Here is a 20,064-nt window from a genome sequence, read left to right as displayed (position 1 = left end):
TCTTTTTTTTAAATTATTATTATTTTATTATTATTATTCCAGCAGATGTCACCAGAGACCCCAAATGCATGACAAATTGTGATGTTTTGAAACTCTTTCAATTTCCTGAAATTAAGGTTTTTATTGAATTGAAGATAAAAATGTGCTTATTTTATATGAAAATTAATGGTAGAATCTAGTAAATTAGAGCTAAATAAGGTCTAAATACCATAAAATCCCCCCCCCATAATGCGCAACTTTAGTGTTTTTACGTTAGTATAATCTGTGTTTTTACATATCTTGGAGAAAAAAAGTACAATATTTCACATGAATGCTCGGGTCATTTTTGACCAGCGAACACCATGAGTGTGACTCACAAACTAGCACTGCACAAGTGTTAAAGAAATGTCATTGTGATGTCTGATTTGTGAGCAAATCCTTTTGAGTTAGTTCTGTAGTTATTGGTCGAAATGGTTCACAAATCAGTCTAAATGATTCATTAGCGAATCAGTATGAATCAATATGATTTTTAAAAATCTGTTTGCAATTTTACAAATGGCTGGAAAAGTCATGGAAATGCATTCGTCAAAAAAGGGGTGGGGACCCTGTATTGTAACATTTTTAAATTGTAGTTTCCAGGCCTGGAAAAGTCATGGAAATTCATAAAAGCTTAAGTCATTCAAATTTTTATGGTGAATACTTCTGAGCTTTGGAATATTTAATTGCCTAGAAATTGCTCATTTGGAATGCTATAAAATAACTTATCCAGTAGAAAAGACATGGAAATTCATTGGTCAAAAGTGTGGGAACCCCTGCCGTTCAAGTTGATTAGAGCTGGACATGCATGACTAGAAAACAGCTGCCTGGAGCTGTTACCAGGATAGCTGCCAAGTGGACTGACTTGCTTAAAAATGCTTGAATGAATTTGCCATATTTGTTTTAATAACCCTTTCACATGATGTCAAAATTAGATAAATGACAGACTGTATTTATATGATGTCCTTACCATGGTACTGAAAATGTAATAATATCCATTGTGTATGATTAAAGAGATCTAGAAAATTCTGTCATGTTTTATTCAGCCTCATATTGTTTCAAACCTGTTAACTGACTGAATTCTGTAGAATGCAAGAGATGTTAGGCAGAGTGATAGTCTAAGTCACTATTCACTTTCCTTGAATGGAACAGGTAGAATTTGGAACAATGTGTGGGTGAGTAAATGATGACATTTGGGTGAACTGTCTATTCAACATCTTTCTTCAATATCAGCCATGAGGCAGAACATTTTTAATACAACTTATTTATTTTTAACCACACAGACAGGAACACAGGTGCTCAGAGCTAAAGTAAAAATGCTTAAAAAAAAATCCTAAACCAAAATAGAAAATGAGTTGTATCTCTAGTAAACTATTCTGTAATTTTCCACCCAAACTCTGGCCTGCTACTTTTTTATTGCACAGCAAGAATGTGTTTGCATCTCTGGAGACCAAAGGCCAGAGTGATTCAGTCATTCTACATACAGTATAAACTAAAGGTCCACAAAGCCTTTTTGTAAAATGTATGTGGTCTTAGACACATACATATAAGCTCACTCATGCAGAGAGAGAGAATGTGTATTGCACCTCTGTCTTTTTCTAAGACCAGTTTGATTTTAAATGTCCTTGACAGGGGCAGGAAAACTCTGGTCTCATCCTCACACTGAACTTAAACTGGCTCACAGAATGGTCAAAAGGTCAAATTAGGGTCACATAATCTCAAGGTTGCAGGGCAGGGTGAATGTCCTCATGTCTAAGCACTTTGTACGTGAACCAGTAGAACACGTTGAAAACGAGGAAACTGAGAGGAAAGACAGCTCGTGAGATGGTGTCGATCCGTTTTGCTCGTTCCACAAAGCGCCGGCGGATATCAAACAGGATGTGGCCAGGGGGCAGACCTGCAAACATGGCGGCAGCCTCAGAAAGAGGCCCATCCCCAGAAAGACAGGTGTCCTTCCCGTAAGACATGAAGAACAAGTCCTGATTCTGCGAGGCTAACTGCTCTTCCTGAAGATAAAAAAAAAAAAGAACATTATTTTCTCAACATAGTTTCTGAACTGTGAATACATGTGTTTATGTGTAATTATACAACAGCTAGTCTGGTCCTCTAACATAATCTCTAATATGACCCTGCTTTGACTTCCATTGGAACTATTTTACCAGACCTTAGCTGTTTAATTAGCCACGCCTCTGCACTCCAAAGAGCACACACACAATTGAAGACAATTTTATTGGAGCAGATGGAGGGCGGGGATCTCCCTTAGCATTTCACCATCCGACCATGAGAGTTTCGTGGGAGCAGGACACCGTTATAATGGTTGGCAGCTAAACAAAGGATCTGACCGTGGCCCGTGGACACCTTTTTACCCACTCGTTCTCTGAATTTTTTGACAGTTGGAGTTTGAAAAGTCTTGACCCACATTAGCATTCTGTCAATACAAGTCTATGGGTTTTTTGATCACACACTATGGGAAAAACGTAAGTCCGATCAGTTAGAAAAGACATAGCACACTAGGTCAGAACAGTTCTAAAGGATGGCCTTATAAAATGAATGGGAGAAATTGGAATGCCCAACGGATGTAGAAAAGGATGTCCCACCTTACAGGTAAAAGAGCCATTCACCTTTTTCGATACAGACATTGACTGTCAGTCAGCTCAAGAACAAGCATGCGCATTAGCTAGACAAGTTGGGAAAATAGTGGTTCTCTTTCATCATCTCGTCTCTCCACTCGATGTTTCAGAGAACTGGGGTTACAGAATAAGTAACCTATTGTTTTTAGTGTAATCTGAGGTAAAGAAGCACAATTTATGACACCAGTATTGTCAGATTTTACTGCTGATATATGTTCTTCGATCATAATCTTGACCAACTGTTTTGGAAATTCGGTCTTTCCCCTTTCAAGTAGATTGTAGCTGTACTTGTATGCCGCTTGTTTACATAGAAAATAGCTGCCCAAGGGAATTTGATGTAACTTAAAAGCTGTAGGGGAGATACATTTAAAGGTGCCCTCAGTAAACTTTTTGATTGTGTCATCTTGGACTTAACAGTGACACCTAATGGTGTGGATGCAGCATAATTCAAAATCAATAGTTTTCATTTACAAATGCCATTGTAGAAATTCACAATCAACCACCATGAATAATTTAATCCAATAGTAAGTGTCCATTAACAAGATGGTTACTGAGATTAAGCGTGTAGTATTCAGCTGGTCATGTGATTCTAAAATGGCAGCCCCCATTTGGGCACCCCTGCTCCAAGTATAAGGATTCTGACATGAATAGAGTGACCATGTGAGTGGTCATGATTTTATACATGTGTTTCAAATTACAATTCATTTCTTTAGGAGTAAAACTTTTTAATGGGGAAACAATTACTGAGTACACCTTTAAGAATTTTGGACTTTGTTTAGGGATTTTGGAAAAATCCTAATAAGTTTATCCACGTTTTTCCTGAATGCAAATGTGTTTCAAGAACAGTTTTTTTACTCATATCAGTATACATTTAAGCGGATAATGGCAGGTAATCACAGTTTTGCCTGCTATTTAATACAACAGTGATTGTATGAAATTGTTTATATATATGGTATATGAGTGTGCGTATACCTGTGCACAAGCGCAACATTGGCCTTGGCGTTGTGCATTTATGCATGGAGTGCTCCCCATAACGTTGATGCTTTTATTTTTCATCTCCGTGCCTCCAGTCTGACCAGAGGCCTGAACACAACACAAAGACATAATTTATTTAAACAATAAAAGATTATCTTCCCTTGCACTCCTCAACAGACTGGTCTCTCTGTAATCATGCATACTATCTTAATCTGAAACCGGGTCACAATGTACATTATTAAAAATCTCCAGTGAGCATGCAAATGTTTACTGTAAGACCTCTAATTTGTCAAGACATAACTAAGCCAGCAAGGTCATGTTCTCACACCAGCATATTCCACTCTGAACCATTTAGTGTTTAACAACACATTTGACTCTAAGATTAATGTTCCTATGTGGGAAAATGGTATCTATGATAGGGGAGTCTGGGGATAGTTGTCACACTTTTCACTCCAGTTATTATTTCTCGGCATAGTTTTATTTTTGAAAGTCAGTTTCTATTTAAGCACACACCTTACATCTTGGCTACAAAATAGTGGGGTACAATAAAAATGTGACAAAAAACCTTTTGAACCTGAAAAATAAATACATAAAAAAATAAAAACCATTGTCCTGAGAACAAACTTGAGAACATTTAAAAATTTACAATCTACCTTAATTGTATAGTTGTACCTTGACTGAATGTATGCCAGAGTGGTTTTATTGTGTTCCCTTGTTTACCCAAGAGCTATTTCACAGTAAAAAGTTTTGTAATTTTGCCTCTAAACCTCATAGTTACTGAAATATAGCCCTTGTGACAACTTCCACGTTGGACAATGAGCCCCGGTCTCCCTTATTCCATTATTTATTTATTTATTATAAAAACAATTTGTTGGCTTCAGCTGCTTTTTCAGCTTTATCTTCCTTTTTTGGACCAGCCTTCTTACACTCCTTTGTGCTTTATTCAGTTTTCCCTTTTGATTTCCAGGTTACTTATTCTTAGTGATATCTTCAATATATATCTGAGTATGTGTGAGAAATCAACAGTGACAGCACATTTGTTCCTTGGGGAAAAGCTTTTTTTTTCAGTATGGGATCTGGTCAGTTAGGTGTTTCGAGTGCTTGTGCTGAATCACATTGTGTACAGGTCGTTGCGCTGGGTGAGTTAGTGTACATAAGATCAGACAACCTACTGCGCTGTGCCATCTAGGACCAAACAGCCCATGTGCAGCAGTGTGTACGTGTTTCCGTATTTATGTACTCATGCACATTGGGTTGTGTGTTTTTGAAGGCCTAAAAGCCTGAGTGCAGAAGTGTAATAAACATGCATGTAATATGTTTGCATATTACATGCCTAACGGCAACCCTTAGACAAGTAAGGGGGCACAGCACCACCAACTCACCCACGGGGGCACACACACACACACACACACACTGCCTCTCTGATACTGCATACGCATCCTGTCCTGCTGGGCAATGGAGGGAAGTTGGAGGAGGAATAGAAAAGGACAGGATGGTGTAATGTTTATTCGCTGTGCACTTTATGGCAGAGAAGTGTCCACTGTACTCACAGTTATTACAGTACAGTACTCACTTTAATTTATGCTGAATTTTTATTTTATTTTTATTCACAATGATTATTTTTTTCCATCCTGATGCATAACAGTAATGAGAATTGCAGGCAAGTGTATTAATTTGTCATGATAATGCTCCTAAAATAGGACCAAAATCATTTTCTTAATGCAAAACATTAGATATCATATAAAAGATTTTCTTTAGATTTGGGGGTCAAATGTGACCTGCACATGTTCTTGACAGGCTTCGTCATGACAGCCACGGTCATAGAGAATAACAACACAAGACTAAATGGCCTTTAGGAAATTCTGAAAAGAGCAATAATGCCTATGTATAAAAAAAATCTGAGCATTTACTAGAATTTAAATTTAATGGGACCGTTTCAAGGTATAAAAATGTCCAGCTGCTTTATGATGTCAGTTTTTCTCCATTCACGTTGCCTTACAATTGTGTGGAAATAATACTATTATTCTGTCAGTCCAGTATAATATTTATGAGATCACGTTATACCATCCTTTATGGCATCACTGACCTTCCCTTGTCTCTGCTCTGGAGGGGGCCAGCAGGCTGCTCTCATGAAGGATCAAAGGGACACAGTGGGCATACAGTATCTTTAGGGCATGAATGCATGTGTGTATATGACAGAGGAGAGTTTCTGACGGCCACTCACAGCTCTGCAGCATTGTTCCTCCCGCAGTTTTCTCCTGAGTCTGAAGAATTCTTTTTGTTGCCGAGAGACAAAGTTAACAGCTGCATACTCCAGCAAAGCCGCAAAGACAAATAGCAAGCACACTGCCATCCAGATATCAATGGCCTTCACATAGGACACCTGTACGCATATACACACAGGGCTGTCCATATAACACTCAGTAAAGGAATGTTCCGGGTTCAATACCAGTTAAGTTTTATTAAAAGTCAAAACGTCTGTACAGTAATGCACTTTGGAAGTCCAAGGCATTGCAGCAGAGTAAATGTTATAATATACACTGTTTAAAAATGATAGCCACAAGAACTAAACATTATACAAGTAAACATGAGACTTGAGTGATTAAACTACCCATAACCATCCACTACCCAAAAAGTACTGTTTACAGAAAGCCATCCACAAGGGCCATGGCAGAAACGCATAACCAGATGTTAATCTGCCCAAAGCAGTAGTCCCTCTGCTAAATGGACAATTTAGACAACTTCACAGCTTAAATAAAATTTTTGTATGGAAGAAATAATATAAGTGCTTTAACAAAAATACAAGCTTCACATTTTTGCTTTTAAACCTTTCGGGACACCTTGCTCCATAGACTTCCATTGTAAGTGTCTTAATGTAAACACGATTTTGGTTTCTTTGTACAAACTGAGGGACGAGTCAAAATGAATGATGTGGTAAATGGGTTTAACTTGTATTGAACCTGAAACATTCATTGAACATAGGGTGCAGTTTAAGTAAAGAACACAGTGAACATATTAAAGGGACAAATCAACAGTTACTGATACCAGATGGATGAATGGATGGATGGATGGATGGATAAATGGATGGATGGATGGACAGACAGATGGATGGACAGATGGATGGACTGCATTGCTTCCTCTCACCCACCTTAGGCAGTGATGCTCTGGATCCAGAGCTCTGTGTTGTCATGGTGAGAACTGTAGTGATTCCTAGCCCTACACGGGCCGGGGCAGCATCCATGTTGATCCAGAAAGAGACCCATGACAGGATAACTGTTAGAAGGCTGGGGATGTACATCTGGATCAGGTAGTAACCCATCTGCCTTTCCAGATGAAACTTCACTTCTATACAAGTGAACTTACCTGGGTGAAACACACACTCATGATAAGCAGTAAAAGATAAAAAATTAAAACAAATATAGCTGGTTTCATTATAGTGGTGCTCCTGCTAATGGTTGATGGTTCTTCAAAATCCTAACCCTTACTATTGAACATTGAAGACATGAAGGAAACCTCTAATCATGTGGCTTGTTGAAAAGAGGTGTGCTATAACTTTTCTAAGTATTTGAACATATGAATTTCATCTGACAGATGATAAAACAGGCAAAAAAATCCCATAGACTTACTTGAAGGAGGGACCCGAGCCATATATCTAGGGACCAGAATATTATGGACTTGGTTACTTGGGCCAGTAAGAAACCACCTAGCAATCTCCTTGCAATACACTAACAGCCATCCAGAACACCCTAGGAACCATATAGCAATGTGCTAACAACAACTAAGGATACCTTAGCAACTGAAGACTCAGCAACACCCTGGCAACCACTGAGACACTCTAGAATTCTGTCGTGGCAGGGAGTTTTGCAGGGGTAAACACTCATCACATTTTCTTCAGAAAATCTAAAATCCATTTCACATTATCTTTCCTCATAACTCATTGTCAGGTTACTTATTTTATTTTATTTTTTTCCTCTTTTCTCCCAATTTGGAATGCCCAATTCCCACTTCTTAGTAGGTCCTCGTGGTGGCGTGGTTACTCACCTCAATCCTGGTGAAGACAGTCAATCCACGGATCTTATCACGTGGCTCGCTGTGCATGACACCGCGGAGACTCCCAGCATGTGGAGGCTCATGCTACTCTCCATGATCCACACACAACTTACCACGTGCCCCATTGAGAGCGAGAACCCCTAATCGTGACCACAAGTATGTTACCCCATGTGACTCTACCCTCCCTTGCAACCAGGCCAATTTGTTTGCTTAGGAAACCTGGCTGGAGTCATTCAGCACGCCCTGGATTCGAACTCGCGACTCCAGGGGTGGTAGTCAGCATCAACACTCGCTGAGCTACCCAGGACCCCAAGTCAGGTTACTTATTAAATGTTTCACTGCATAATAAAAACATAATAATAGTGGATTTGCAACAGTGCCATGTTGTACTAAGTACAGACTTGTAGTGCACTTAATGCCGTACTGATGTTGAAGTGCTAGTACTGCAGTTTTTAGCACTGTACCAGTGTTGTAGTGTTTTGTACAGTATCCCAGATCTTTTTCCTCCTTCAGGACAAACTGGGGCAGCATAAGGTCATCAGCCACTTGCACTGGGCCTTCATCCAACCACTGAAATATCAGATCATTCATAGTGTAGCCAACTACAGAGAGAGAAAAGAGAGAGATAGAGAATAATGGGCATCTAATAGAGAAATGAGAATAGAAAATGAAAGAAAAAAATGTATTATGTCAGAATGTTAAATCTTACAGCTTTCTAACTGCATAGTGCAGGTCTGTATGTCCATTGGAAAATTTTTCAGATCCATAGGACACGACAGAATCAGAGTTAGTCTGTGTGTGTGTGACAGAGAGAGAGAGAGAGAGAGAGAGAGAGAGAGAGAGAGAGAGAGAGAAAGAGAGAAGAGAGAGAGAGAGCTCTTACATTTCTAACTAAAGGGATAGTTCACCAAAAAATGTAAATGTCATCATTTACTCACCCTTTCAAAGTCATTTGACTTTCTCTCCTCAGTGGAATACAAAACAAGAAGAATGTTCACACTGCTCTTTTCCATACAGCGAAAGCATATAGTAACCAGGGTTTGCAGAGTTCCAAAAAAAAAAAAAAAAAAAAAAATCAGTAGTATAAGTATCCAGAGTGAAACCTTGGTCTTAATTTCATTGTATGGAAAAGCTGTGTGAACATCTCCTTTTGTGTTCCACAGTAGAGGAAAAGTCACACAGTACATTTCTTTAACAGTTTGCAATGGCTTGAGAAAGCTGCAGGGGGCAACATTGCACCTGATGCTGTATAGCACATTTCCATTCTGGAAAATCCTCAGCAGTTTGTTGTCAGTGGTGACCTCGTGGAAATTGGCGCCTTTCTCATTGGCAAAGAACAAGTCTGGCTTCCAGATGGAGTCCAGCATGGATGGATCCAGATCCAGGGAATCATCTGGATACTCTTTATAAGCCAGCCTTGGGTCATTCCACTGCTGCCGTAGAAAAACATTCAGCCGATAGTCCTGAGAATCAGATGACATTCACAGTCATACAAATCTCTGCTTGGAATACAAAAGGAAATGTTAGGCAGAATGTTAGGGAAGCCTCAGTCATCATTTACTCTCTCTGAAAGAAAAAAAAAAAAAAAAAAAGATTCTACGAAAGTGAATGGTAACTGACGCTAACATTTTTCCTAACATCTCATATCAGAATCAGAATCAAAATCAGAATCAGCTTTATTGCCATACAATTTTTTACATGCTTACACATACAAGGAATTTGTCTTGATGACAGGAGCTTCCAGTACACAACAATACAAAAACAGCAACAAGACTTTTAAAAAATAATTACATTTTAAATTTAATATGAAAGAAATAGAGTCAAAGAAATAGGTTTTAAATGACATGAGGTGGCAAAAATGATGAAAGAATTTTCATTTTTAAGTGATCTGTCTCTTTTTAATTTGAGATTGATACTTAAGGTTCAAATTTATAGTCAGATTAAAATGTAGACTAAAATGAGTCACAACTGCTTGTAGCATTTGCTAAATTGCATAATAACATTTTCTAAACTGAATCTGAAATCTGTGAGAAAAGCGATTTACAGCTTTACAATATGTTTCCATTTGTTAACATTAGTTAACAACAGTATTTAACATGAACTAGCAATTAACAATACTTTTAAAGCATTTAGAGTTAATTTCAGCATATACTAATACATTTTTTTAATCAAAAGTTGCATTTGTTAACATTAGTTAATGCACTATGAACTAACAATGAACAATTGTATTTTTATTAACTAACATGAATAAAGATTAATAAACAATGTAAAAAATATACACTACTGATCAAAAGTTTTGAAACACTTGCCTGGAATGTTTCTCATGATCTTAAAAATCTTTTATCTGAAGGCATATGCTTAAATGTTTGAAATTAGTTTTGTAGACAAAAATATAATTGTGCCACCATATTAATTTATTTCATTATAAATCTAAAATTTTATTTTAAAAAAAGTTTTTGAAATTGATGACTTGGACCAAATAATAAAGAAAAGCAGCCAATAAGTGCCCAACATAGATGGGAACTCCTTCAATACTGTTTAAAAAGCATACCAGTGTGATACCTCAAGAAGTTGGTTGAGAAAATGTCAAGAGTACATGTCTGCAAATTCTAGGCAAAGGGTGACTACTTTGAAGATGCTAAAATATAACACAGTTTTGATTTATTTTGGATTTTGTTTAGTCACAACATAATTCCCATAGTTCCATTTATGTTATTCCATAGTTTTGATGACTTTACTATTATTCTAAAATGTAAAAAACAAATTAAAAAAATAATAATAAAGAATGAGTAAGTGTTTCAATACTTTTGGCCGTTAGTGTATATAGTGTTAATTGTTTGTTCTTGATAATGCATTAACTAATGTTAACGAATGGAACCTTATTGTAAAGTGTTACCAACGCTTTTAGACTCCTATCACTCACATTTTTTTTTTTTTTTTCTAGTCTAGTCATAGCTTGATTCTCACATTAACTCTTAGATTTGATGTCTAATTCTCTTGCATTCTCGTCTGACTACTTTAAATTTGTTCTTTTTTTGTAAAAGCTCCCTAGTGGTACATTCAAGACCAAGCATATTTCTGATTAGCTCTTTTGTGTAGGCATCCTTTCCATTTACATATTTTTCCTTTCTGTGTATATGTGTGCACAGTTTTTATGATTCTAGGCGGGGCTAAAGAAAACTCAGAACAAGTTTGATGGTTCCTCTGTTGCCTCTGTGTGATTTTAATGGTCATTAATCTAATATGTACTGACAGGTGCTCCTAAGGAAATATGTGTATTTGTTTGTTTGTGTGTGTTGTATGTGGGTGAGTTAATTACAAGGGTATTATGCTATAAATGTGGTTTATGAGGAAAATTGTAGTGTCCCCATAATTCAAAGCATTTAAAAAACATACTAAACTATGTTTTTTTTTTTTAAATGTAAACATTTTGAAAGTTTTTTGTGAGGGTTAGCTTTAGTGGTAGGGGTAGGGTTAGGAGATAGAATCTATAGTTCATATAGTATAAAAATCATTAGGTCTATAGAGAGTCCTCATAAGGATAACCACACCAACGTGTGTGTGTGCGTGTGCGTGTGTGCGTGTGTGTGTGTGTGTACCATGGTGGTCTCTGTGATGGAGCCAAAGCTGTTGATGAATATGTTGCAGGTGACATTTACAGGAGGACCTGAAAAAAAGAACATCATAAAAAACATCAACTTTACTTCCTATCTGACAAACACACACACACACACACACGTTGGTGCAGCTATCATTATGAGGACTCTCCATAGACGTAACGATTTTTATACTGTACGAACTATAGACTCTATCCCCTACCCCTAAACCTAATCCTCACAAAAAACTTTCTGCAATTTTACATTTTCAATAAAACATTGTTTAGTATGTTTTTTAAGCGATTTAAATTATGGGGACATGTCCTCATGAACAACATTTATAGCATAATGCCCTTGTAATTACCAGTTTGTAATCTAAAAAATTGTCCTCGTAAACCACTTAAACCTGCCCACACACACACACAGACACACAGACACACTGTATGCATGGACACAGAGTTCTAGCAGCCCACTTAACCAGAAAGACTTTCACACAGAAAAAAAGAAACACACACACACACACACACACTCTCTCTCTCTCTGTCACAAATTATTAGAGGACAAACAGAATCAAAAAGCCAAATGTGAGTCATGCACACCATGAAAAAAAAAAAAAACAATATTGGAAAAATTTACATTTGTGACCACCGATTTTACATTATTAGATTAGATAAACAACTGAAGCAGAATTGACATGCTGTGGCAGCTGTAGTTTCTAGAAGAAAAAAAAAGAAAAAACTCTTACAGGGAATTGCAATAGTTTCCATGACAATATACTAGGGGATTTCAAAGGCTATTAAATCAACTTACAAGTGATGGTTTAAAATGAAGCATTTTCATAAGCAAGTGTGTGGGAGAAGGAAAAAAAACCACTTAGCAACCCAGACAACTGTGAAATACCCCATTTACTTTACTTACATTTAAATGAGTTCTACAGATGGCTATGTTGATTTATCTGATATGTTTTCACAGCATATCTGCAGTAAATATTTGATTGTGGTGCTTTATTTATTTAACGTTAATGACATTAGAGATATTTATAGCTGATCAGAGGGGACATCCCATCACACGCACTGACAGCAACATCTCTGAGATGTAGAACAGATATGAAATATACACGAGCTCAGAGAACGCCACAGAGAGAGAGCAAGGGAGAGATCATGAGAGAGAGAGAGAGAGAGAGAGAGAGAGAGAGAGATCGGGAGAAAACAAGGCAAGAAGAATGAAAGAGGAAGAAAGCAAAAATGTAGCAAAAAATGTCATAATTTACTCACCTTTACAACCATACAATATACATCATATATATCAATATATGAATATTACATTTTGATGAATCTTCATGCTGACCTTTTCCATACAGTTCCTGGTGACAATTTTCAAAAATGAAAATTCTCTCATCATTTACTCATCCTCATGCCATCCCAGATGTGTGTGACTTTCTTTCTTCACCACAACACAAATGAAGATTTTTAGAAGAATATTTCAGCTCTTTTGGTCCATACAATGCAAGTGAATGGGTGCCAAAATTTTTATGCTCCAAAATATTCTTCTAAAAATCTTAATTTGTGTTCTGCAGAAGAAAGAAAGTCATACACATCTGGGATGGTATTCTAAGTCTTCTAAACTCATGCTATAGCTTTGTGTGAGGAACAGATCAAAATTTAAATGCATTTACTGAAATTATTCATCCTTATTTACTCATCATTCAATTATTCACATTATTCACTGATAATCCTTCAGTGAGTCATTAACTCGAGAAATTCTGTGACTGCATCACAGGAGTGAGTTGAACTCAAGAACCAGTTCAGTTCAGTTCATGAATGCATCATTCAGTCCAGTTTGATCTGTTTTTTACATTCATCTGTTTCTTACACAAATATATAATTTGGCTTCAGAACTTGGAACATATGGCCTACCTTTATAGTTCTAGTTTTTTTTTTTTTTTTTTTTTTTTTCAGACAACAGTCAATGTAGGGGGCAAATCTGCATGAAGATTCTTCAAATGTATTTTGTGTACCAAAGAAAAAAATATCAGCATATGGGTTTGGAACAACATAAAGGTGAGTAAATAATGATAGGATTTTCGTTTTTGGGTGAACTTTCCTTTTTAAACATAAGCTAGAGAAGACCAGTGAAAGAGAGGGAGTGATTTAGGTCTGTAGGTTAACACGCACTCGAGCAGACAGCAAGGAAAAAGAAATGGCCCTGCCACGCACTGAGAAACTGCTCTTCATAGATATGATGTTGTGACACTTTTTACAGAGGGAACTCTACCATGAGCTGACAGCCGTATCCTGCATGTTTCTGAAATCATCCTCATCACCGTCTGGGGCTGAAATTCTATCTTACATTCTGTCATCTTCTGCTCTGAATGCCTGTTTTTTTTCTGTGGGTGACTTTTGTGAGAGTGTGACTGAATGGTACAAAATAAACCAAAGAAACCATGGGGGGGGGGGGGGGGGGTCACATAGTTTAATGAGATGTTGTGTTGCTCTGTGTTTTCGGCCACAGCATTTTTTCCTCATGTGAGAGAATGTAAATATATTCTTTGCTGTGAACATCAGATTTTTGCTGAGTTACTGTCAAAACAATCTATGTACATGAGATTAAGCTGCAGCAGCAGTTTTTACTTCTGTTCTGTGTTGCATTATATGATGTTTGAGAATAACCAAAATATCACAAGATAGCAACAGAAAATGAATGGAGAGGATAATTTGAAGTAGCAAGAGCGAAGCGAAAATGTGTTTGGATTTAGCAGAAGGGAATTCCAGACTAACAGAGCATTGCTAGTGTCATTACGAGCAGATTACTCTTTTTAAAACCACAGTGGTAAAACAGACCGTTTGTGAATGTCATTTGTGAATCTTTATTTTGTAAAATGGTTAGGATGGCAACCAATTTTCCCAAAATAAAAATTGTTATTTTCTCAGCCTAAACCCATGTGATTCACAAATGACTTTGGTGACATTTGGTTCTCACACATCTGGTAACTGATCTCCACACACCAGGTTTGAATCTTTGCAAAAGCAGTTTAGGTATATGTAGTCTGAACAAGACAAAATGAAATCAGATTTTTACAAGCCTGATCCTTCCCACATTTGTAGGTGGTTTAAAATCAACAGTTCGCTCAAAAATTAAAATTCTCTCATCATTTTCTCACTCTTGTGCCATCCCAGATGTGTTTTTCTTTCTTCTGCAGAACACAATTGAAACTTCTTTTAGAAGAATATATCAGCTCTGTAGCCAATTCAAAGCAAGTGAATGGGTACCAAAATTTCTATAAAGCACATGAAGGCAGCATTAAAGTATTGCATACTCCAGTGGTTAAATCCATGTCTTTAGAAGCTATATGATCAATATTTAAGTCCTTTTTTTACTATAATTATCCTCCCTGCCCAGTAGGTGGCGATATGCACAAAGAATGTGAATTGCTAAAAACAAAAGAAGAAGAACCTGAAAGTGGAGATTTACAGTAAATAGGACTTAAATATTGACATGTTTCTCAGTTTGAATGGTCAGATCAGATTTCATGTGTTTTTTTTTCATTCATTATGGGTGACAGGTTGTTGCGTCAGGTTTTCAGAACAATAATAATGCCCAAGCTTTAGGATCGTTCCAAACACAATTTTCATTAAAAATATAATTTTAAAAGTGAGTTTAAAATTAATCTCCTTTCAGCACTCCGAAAATCTCACAGTGGAAGGTGAAGTCTTTTGAGGGGAACACGGCATAGGGATGATCACTTCTGAATGGAACACGGAAAATTTGTTATATATACAACCCCAATTCCGAAAAAGTTGGGACAGTATGAAAAATGCTAATAAAAACAAAAAGGAGTGATTTATAAATTATATTCACCCTTTGCTAAATTGAAAGCACTACAACTAAACATTATATAATGTTTTACCTCGTGAATTTCATTGTTTTTATGTACAGTAATTTCAAATCAGATGATTGCAACACGCTCCAAAAAAGTTGAGACGGGGGCAATTTAAGACAAATAACAATTTGACGAGTTAAAATAACAAGGCACTGTGAAACAGGAGATGTTAAATAGGTGAGGCAATCATGTCATAGTACTGTATACTGTACAAGGAACCTCCAAACACAGCCTAGTCCTTCAAGAGCAAGGATCATTCGAGACTTGTCAGTTTGCCTAAATATGCTTTGCAAATAATCCAACACTTTGAGAACAATGTTCCCCAAAGACAAATTGGAAGGAATTTGTGTATTTCACCCTCTAAAGTGCACAATATAGTTAAAAGATTCAAGGAATCTGGTCAAATCTCGGTGCGTAAGGGCAAGACGAAAACCACTTCGCAATGCGCGTGATCTCTGATCCCTCAGACATCATCATGGGCTTGGGATTACTTTAGTAAACCTTTATTAGTCAACACCATTCACCACTGCATCCACAGATGCAAGTTAAGACTTTACTATGCAAAGCAGAAGCCCTACATCAACACTGTCCAGAAGCGCTGCTGACTTCTCCTGGCTCGGTCTCATCTTAGATGGAAAGTAGAACAGTGGAATCGTATTTTCTGGTCAGATGAGTCCACATTTCAAATAGTTTTTGAAAAACACAGCCGTCGTGTTCTCCAGGCCAAAGAGGGAAAGGACCATCTAAGCTGTTTTCAGCATCAGGTCCAAAAGCCAGTGTCTGTATGGGTCAGGGTTGTATCAGTGCCCATGGCATGGGTAACTCACACATCTGTGAGGGCACCATTAATGCAGACAGATATGTACAAATTTTGGAGCAGCATATACTGCCATCCAGCACCATCTTTTTCAGGGATATCCTGGCATTTTCAACAGGACAACTTCAAACCACATACTCGCTGAATAAGCAGAGATTGTGGGTGCTAGATTGGCCTGCCTGCAGTCCTGACCATCTCCAACTGAGAATGTGCGGTGCATTATGAAGCGCACAATACGGCAATGAAGACCCCATACAATTGTGCAGCTGAAGGCCTGCATAATGGATGAATGGGGGAAAATTCTTGTGTCTGCAGTGTCTAAATGCTTGATAAGTGTTATTAGAAGAAATGCTGATGTTTCACAGTGGTAAACACTCGACTGTCCCAACTTTTTTGGAGTGTGTTGAAATCGTCTGATTTTAAATTACTGTACAAAAAAAAATAAATAAATAAAAAAAAAAAATATATATGAAATTCACAAGGTAAAACATCATATAATGTTTAGTTGTAGTGCTTTCAATATAGCAAAGGGTGAATATAATTTAAAAATGTTGCTTTTATTAGCATTTTTCATTCTGTCCCAACTTTTTCAGAACTGGGGTTGTATGTCACAGGGCAGCCAAAGCAGAGCAAATGTATTTAACAATAATACAGATACTGGCTTTACCCACACAAAGAGATGCACTAAGGTGTGGTAACCCTTACCAGTTACGAGCCATGACAATGCCATTAGGTTGTGAATGTATCACGTGAATATGGGATGCTTGAGCAATTTGAGTGCTACAATACAGGACGGGGGCCGGGTCCCCTTTGAGCATTTTTCCGCTTCAATACAGGACTCAGAGCCTTCAATATGGGACATTTGGCTGCCCGCTAAAATACGGGACAATAATTATGCCTAAAATACAGGACATCATGGGCAACCCTACATTGCAGAACATCATTGGCAACCCTACATTGCACATGCCACCTTTCTGTTTAAAAATTCAAACTGTTAATTATTAATAATTATTATTAATTATTTTTTAACTTTCAGACAATGTTTGTCTTCTTTCAAACATCAAAGTTTGTCTTGACAAACTTTACAAATTCTTTTTGATGATGCTGAAATTACACAAATCAGCTTTAAAGTTCTATATGTTCCCCACACAAAGCTGTCGTATGGCTTCAGGAGACTTGGAATGTAGTGTAAAAGTTGTAGATGGACTATTTTTATGGTCCTTTTTTTATGGTCACTGTCTGTTTTCATTGTATGGAAAAGAGCAGCTTGGACATTTTGCTAAACAATTCCTTTTGTACTTTACGGAAGAACGTCGAACATCATATGAGTTTCAAATGACAAAAGAGTGAGTAAATGATGACAGAATTTTCACATTCGGGTGAACTATTCCTTGAACAGAAGTTACACTAAAGCAGTTTGGAGTGGAATGCATACCTTTAAATTTGGGTCTGATTCGAGCATCATATCCAGATGTTTTCCCCATTAGTTTATCCAAGAAATCGGATGGTGACATGGGCTTCACCCTACTGATGGGCGATTTTAGCTCCTTACTAAACACACACCTGAGAGAGACAGACAATACATCTCAGAAACAACTGATCTAGACCCATCCACCAAACAGATTATCATATTTTAATCATATGTGAGTGCATGTTATTGATTAATAGATCTGTACTCTATAAATTTGTATCTATTGACGTCAATTGTTCATGTTCACCAGTCATCATTTGTATCAATAATGTTCCAGTTTTGATTGAATGCTTTGGCAATAATGTGTGTCAATTTGAAACAAACAAACAAATAAATAAAAAAGAGTTGGGTAATCTGGTCACCAAAGAAATACTTAAGCGAAAAATTATATCATCATTTATGTACCCTCAAGTTGTTTCAAACCAGTGTGACTTTTTTTCTTCTGTGGAACACAAAATGAGATGTTAGGCAGAATGCAAGGGACTGATAGTCTCAGTCCTCATTCAATGTCATTATATAGATAAAAGAACAGTTAGCATTTTTCAAAATTTTGCTGAAAGGTGAGTAAATAATGACAGAATTTTCATTTTTGTGTGAACCAAACTTTTTAAACCTTTTAGGCCTAAATCAGGCCATTCGAATTTCTGTCCCACCTTTGTCTTTTACCAGCACCCCCTTCTTCTGGACAATGTCCCTGTCTACCTCTCCGAGTGACTCTAGTTAAACAGAGAGAGTTGTGATATCTCTACTGGCCTGGGCCTAATTGTGGGTCATTGCATGTATTAATATTTCTTAAAGTATAAGTTTGGTAAAAGTGTAACATAAAAAAATACAGAACGCTCTTCTCTCTCACACACCATAACCCCTTCACTTTAAATATATTCCATATTTAAAGAAATTGTCTGGTCCAATTTTCCTGTCTGTTTGTGAGCAGAACTGTCAAATCTGATTTGTGAAAGTCTAAACTCCTAAACAAATGGAGAATCAAAATAAGACACACAATGAATGCATCCTTAGGTCAGTGTTTGCACCCCATATTGTCATTCTGGAGAATTGAGTTGTTCGGGCAAAAATAGTTCAATCTCATGTGAATTTGAACCAGTTACGGTGAAAATGACTTCAGACAGAGCTGTCTCTCTGTGTCAGCCTCACACTTCACAGACCCAGAAACATAAAGCATAACAAACACACACATAAACATAAGAACATTCTCTGGGATTAAAATAAACCTTTCACCCATGAAGGTTACTGAACTGCTAAACACACAAACAGTGCAAGGATGTCACAGACTCACACACACATTTGTCTATCATGGTTGGGAGTTTTTGACTTCTATTGTTTTAATACTTTTTTTATGGATAGAAAATGTTTTTTTTTAATCCCCTAACCCTGCACCTAAACCTCATTTTTTAGGATGTTTATTAAGTAATTTCCCTCGTGGGGAAAATTGGCTAGCATTTGGTTCCCTTAACGTTCCAAAACCTGACATACCCTACTAGAACTGTACATGGATATTTCAACATAAGTAAAGGAACAGGTCATTAGAGCCATTTTACACACCATTATACACACAAATATAATCCAAACCCATATTTTATCCTTCAAAAGCAGCATCTACAAGTGTTTTAGTGTAATGAAGCACTACCAGTAGGAAATGATGGCACACCTGTGAAAAACTCACCTCATAACCCCTTCAAACATCCACCAAACCAGCAACGACTCCAACAGGATCCTCCACAACAGCGAAAACATCCTTTTACTCTTCAGCTGCTCTCTTCTCCTCTCTAGTGTCCTGTGGCGAGTTCTCAATAAGTAGATGTGTTTTGGAGGGGCAGGGCACCCATTGCAATGCACTCTGATCTCTTCACCACTGCTATCTGACTGAGCACTGCATCTCCAGACCGGCAGACTAAGAGATGTCTGTCTGTGTGTGTGTAGGGGGTCTTTCAGCTGTATTTCACTCTCTTTTTGGCTACATGCTAGCCTGAGGTGCAGTTATACCTTAGAGAGGGGAGAAGGCAACAGAGCACAAGATGCGTTTAAAGACTTTTATCAGAATAAACAACTGAAACACTTCTCAACCTGAAGAGCTACAGATTCTCATCCCAGGACGCACTGCAACCGAGGACAAACAGCCATCCAATCCGTCTCATCTGGCAGCTCATCTGTTTGTAGTCTGCATTCTTGAGCATTAGTTAGGTAGTTGACAACATACATGGGCATTATTTATTTTTCAACATCAGGATTTTAGGTTAAAATTTATGTATAAGATGAATACAGGTAAAGTGGGACACTTAAGCTTAATCATCTATTATTATGTGTGTATTCTTCCATTACCAAAAATCTGCATTAAGTTAATCCTACAAGAGTATGGAATGACACAGATGTGGCCATTTAGAACATAGTTTAAAAAACAATGGCAATGGCAAATCATCAGGAAGTGTCCCACTTTATCTCTCTTCACCCCTCTCTCTCATAGCACTCATGATTTTCACTTAAAAATTACTTACATTTCAGATTGTTTCTCTCCAAAACCAGCTGAATGCCTTTGAGGACTTGGAATATGATGCAAAAGTTACATGGACTAATTTTATAATAATTCTGGACACCTTTTTAAGCTTTAAAGTGAG

The 20,064-nt window shown here is 37.2% G+C and overlaps 1 protein-coding gene across 1 annotated transcript; it reads right to left on the bottom strand.

The window, feature by feature from the left end:
• Positions 1 to 1,305: 1,305 nt before the first annotated feature.
• On the bottom strand, positions 1,306 to 19,306 carry LOC127438861 (glycine receptor subunit alpha-4-like). The gene is made up of 10 exons (XM_051694780.1): positions 19,116 to 19,306; positions 17,399 to 17,526; positions 11,270 to 11,337; positions 8,910 to 9,133; positions 8,380 to 8,462; positions 8,135 to 8,272; positions 6,769 to 6,983; positions 5,845 to 6,003; positions 3,618 to 3,728; positions 1,306 to 2,021 (listed from the first exon to the last, which is right to left on the bottom strand). The coding sequence occupies exons 1-10, from the start codon at positions 19,184 to 19,186 to the stop codon at positions 1,734 to 1,736; spliced, it is 1,485 nt and encodes a 494-aa protein (XP_051550740.1). The 5' UTR covers positions 19,187 to 19,306; the 3' UTR covers positions 1,306 to 1,733.
• Positions 19,307 to 20,064: the final 758 nt, after the last annotated feature.

Source organism: Myxocyprinus asiaticus, chromosome 4 (assembly GCF_019703515.2).
Source record: "Myxocyprinus asiaticus isolate MX2 ecotype Aquarium Trade chromosome 4, UBuf_Myxa_2, whole genome shotgun sequence".
Lineage (NCBI taxonomy): Eukaryota > Metazoa > Chordata > Actinopteri > Cypriniformes > Catostomidae > Myxocyprinus > Myxocyprinus asiaticus.
Note: the sequence above shows the minus strand (reverse complement) of the source record. Positions and strands in the feature narration are given on the sequence as shown.